At 38.9% G+C, this 2,863-nt stretch overlaps 1 protein-coding gene across 1 annotated transcript; it reads right to left on the bottom strand.

The window, feature by feature from the left end:
- Positions 1 to 1,799: 1,799 nt before the first annotated feature.
- Positions 1,800 to 2,255, bottom strand: LOC309962560 (ORM1-like protein 1; the record flags this gene model as incomplete). Its single annotated transcript, XM_082840418.1, has 1 exon — positions 1,800 to 2,255. A coding segment is annotated over one exon (456 nt), but the record flags the coding sequence as incomplete, so codon positions are not given.
- Between the last annotated feature and the right edge of the window lie 608 nt (positions 2,256 to 2,863).

Raw genomic sequence — 2,863 nt, 5'->3', positions numbered from 1 at the left:
ACGTTCACATTTTTGAAAGTTCGCAACTTCAAGTTTCGTATGTCGGGGACTTGCTGTACTTTCCTTTGTAATTTAACACTCTTTCCTGGAACCATCTCACGAGTACATAAAAGGCACACCCCTTGTAGCGTTCCATTGTATGCATGGATGTCCCATAATATACTTCACCAGTCTTATTTTAGGGGACAAGTATGTGGTTGCTGTATGAAATTACCCAAATCTATTTTTCAAATGTGATCTGTTCACTTGTGCCTGAAGAAGCCACCACGTAATGAAGTCACTGCCAATCACACCAGGGCCCCAGGGCATGTGTCTCAGTTGTAAAAAGTGGATTTCCAACAGGGAGCACACATTTTTTTTTTTTACACCAAAGAAAAATGTATTAAAGTATAGATTACCAGTTATTTAAAAATCCGTGAGAAAAGACAAACATACAAAGGCATTATCATACAACTGATTTCTAAACTCAATACTTTTGAAATACAAAACAATGATCATGACCCCCAAAAGTCAGTTTGAAACAAATTGATTTTTAAGTTGGTATTATAATTCTTTTCACTCAATTTTGCTTACAAATGTTACTAGGTTTTTCAGTTTCGCCACATATCAGAACTTTCTTTTAACGTGTTTATTTCTCAAAGTAGAATATAGTTATTTCTTGCCATTAATGTCAGCAACTATAGAAAGTTTCTCTTAAGTCGCAAGGATTCAGTGTGGTTGCTGCTTTGGAAATAGTTACCATTCTAAGTTACCTATACTAAGACTCATGTATTGACAGGCAAAATGTTAATGGGCAAAGTATGGAGACTGAGAGCAGGATGACTAAGAAAAGATGCTATCTCTTACTGCAGACCTGCTAAAAAAAGACTCCATTATTTACTCTGATAGTATTGCTAGGGAAGCAGTTTCTGCGAGATCACAGGTTGGCTATGTAGTTGTCCATTTTAAATTTCCATTGCTAAAGAATGGCAGACCTCAACAATTAGATTGCTCAACCAAATCAGCAGACCTTCAAGTTACCATATACTTTAATTACGAGAAATAAATTCTTTTCTTAATTCGTTTAGCAGCCTTGTATCTGGAAAGGCAGCAAAACCCACTTTGTTCCAAAATTAGAAGGCTGACTCAGAGGCTGCTTCTATGGTGCCTCACTATCTTCTATCATCAATCAGTCGTGAAGGTGGACCTTCATGAACTCAGTAACTTAATAAGTGTAAAAATGAACTCATCTATCAACACAATGTTGAACCTGTAAAACCAAAAAAGTATATTCATAAGGTAGGAATTGGTTTGTGTAAAACAAGAGGATATATATCCTCTTATAGAACACAAAAGGAATATGCACGGTAATGAAAACAATCTATAATAAACTTGTAAAGAAATGATTCTGGTTTACATGTAACTCTGCTTAAACGGACCGTGACTGAATGATGAAACATTTTCTTCTCTTAACATAATGCCCATTCATTATAAGCTTAGCTGGACTTAGTTTCTTATAAATCTCTTATTTCCTTGGATTTATCTACTACACCTTTACTTTATAGCCATTTAACTTATAAGCTGGGCCTGCCCAGCCTGCCTCTGAAGCCTCTCTACAGAAGGATACCAGATGCATTGAACAAAGGCATCTTCTCATAGGAATCTGCACTTCAAAACAGCATATGAAAAACCAGCAATTGGCTCTCCAATGTAGCTACCTCTCATTTCACATTATCACAGAAACGGTGCAGTTTAGTACCCATTCCTTCCTTACAGAAAACTCAGTAGCTGTAAACATTTTTGTTGTTTCAAAACACATTTCAATACTTATTCATTCCAAAGATCCGAACACCATGTAGCTGCGGCATTTGGGGAACTAGCACACTCAGGAGAGCAGCTGTGTTTAAGATGAAGTGAGTTGGATCATACTTCGTATAGAAACTTGCCAGAAAATATAGAATTATTGGAGACATTGTGAAAAACTTCCGTGAAGATGTAAACTGTACTCTATGGTCCAGTTGTTCCCAGTGTGTTAGGAGCCTCGCTTTACCCTGGTCAGGAGTTTCAAATGGCATTCCTTTTACTGCATGCAAAAATACATACATCCCCAGATTAGGGATAACATTTGTTAAGGTCCAGGCAACAGGAATACTGAGTAGAACGATATGAAGCAAGCCAACTCCCAAAGCATATGCCGTCCACACACCCCGGCTGTTCATTACACGGGTATTTGGATTCACCTCACTGTGGGCAACTCCAACATTCACGTTTGCGATTTAATGTAGTGTTGTGTCGATAAAGAGTGGTCAGAGTTCAAATCACTCCTTTATGAGTACTGAAGCAGCCGCCCCACTCCCGGCGGCTGGCTCAGCGCAGTTTCAATTCCGCTGCCGGGAGCACACATTGTTACCCCACAGAATTTGGGAGCTGAAGATTTTTCCCTCTCCACCTAAGTTCTTCCGAGAATTTTTCTGAGAATTTGCCTCCAGTCTAAGGACTGTGGAACCCTCTTATGCCCAATATACAAAAGAATCTCTGGGTATTACAGATTCACGCAAGAGCAAAGTCATCACACAATTAAAGGGCCTACGGCACCTTTAAATTTCCACTAACACCCGATTCTTTCGATTCAAACCCTTTGTATGTTAAGAGCCATGCAAAGGATAAACTAATTTTAGCAAGAGAAAGCAGTCAGCAAAACGACTACCCCACAGCATGTGCTCAGTAAATAAGAGCGAAAAATCAATGCGCCACCTACAACCCGCTTCCTGTAGTCACTAAAATACTAACCACTTAAAAACTCAAAAGAGACGAATAAACACTAAAAAGAAAGTTTAACGCCTGCAGCCACCTCAGTTTTCCCCTACCCCCAATTTCTACCTTC

The sequence above is a fragment of the Leucopleurus acutus genome, assembly GCF_964270905.1.
Source record: "Leucopleurus acutus genome assembly, chromosome: 5".
In the NCBI taxonomy this organism is placed as follows: domain Eukaryota; kingdom Metazoa; phylum Chordata; class Mammalia; order Artiodactyla; family Delphinidae; genus Leucopleurus; species Leucopleurus acutus.
Note: the sequence above shows the minus strand (reverse complement) of the source record. Positions and strands in the feature narration are given on the sequence as shown.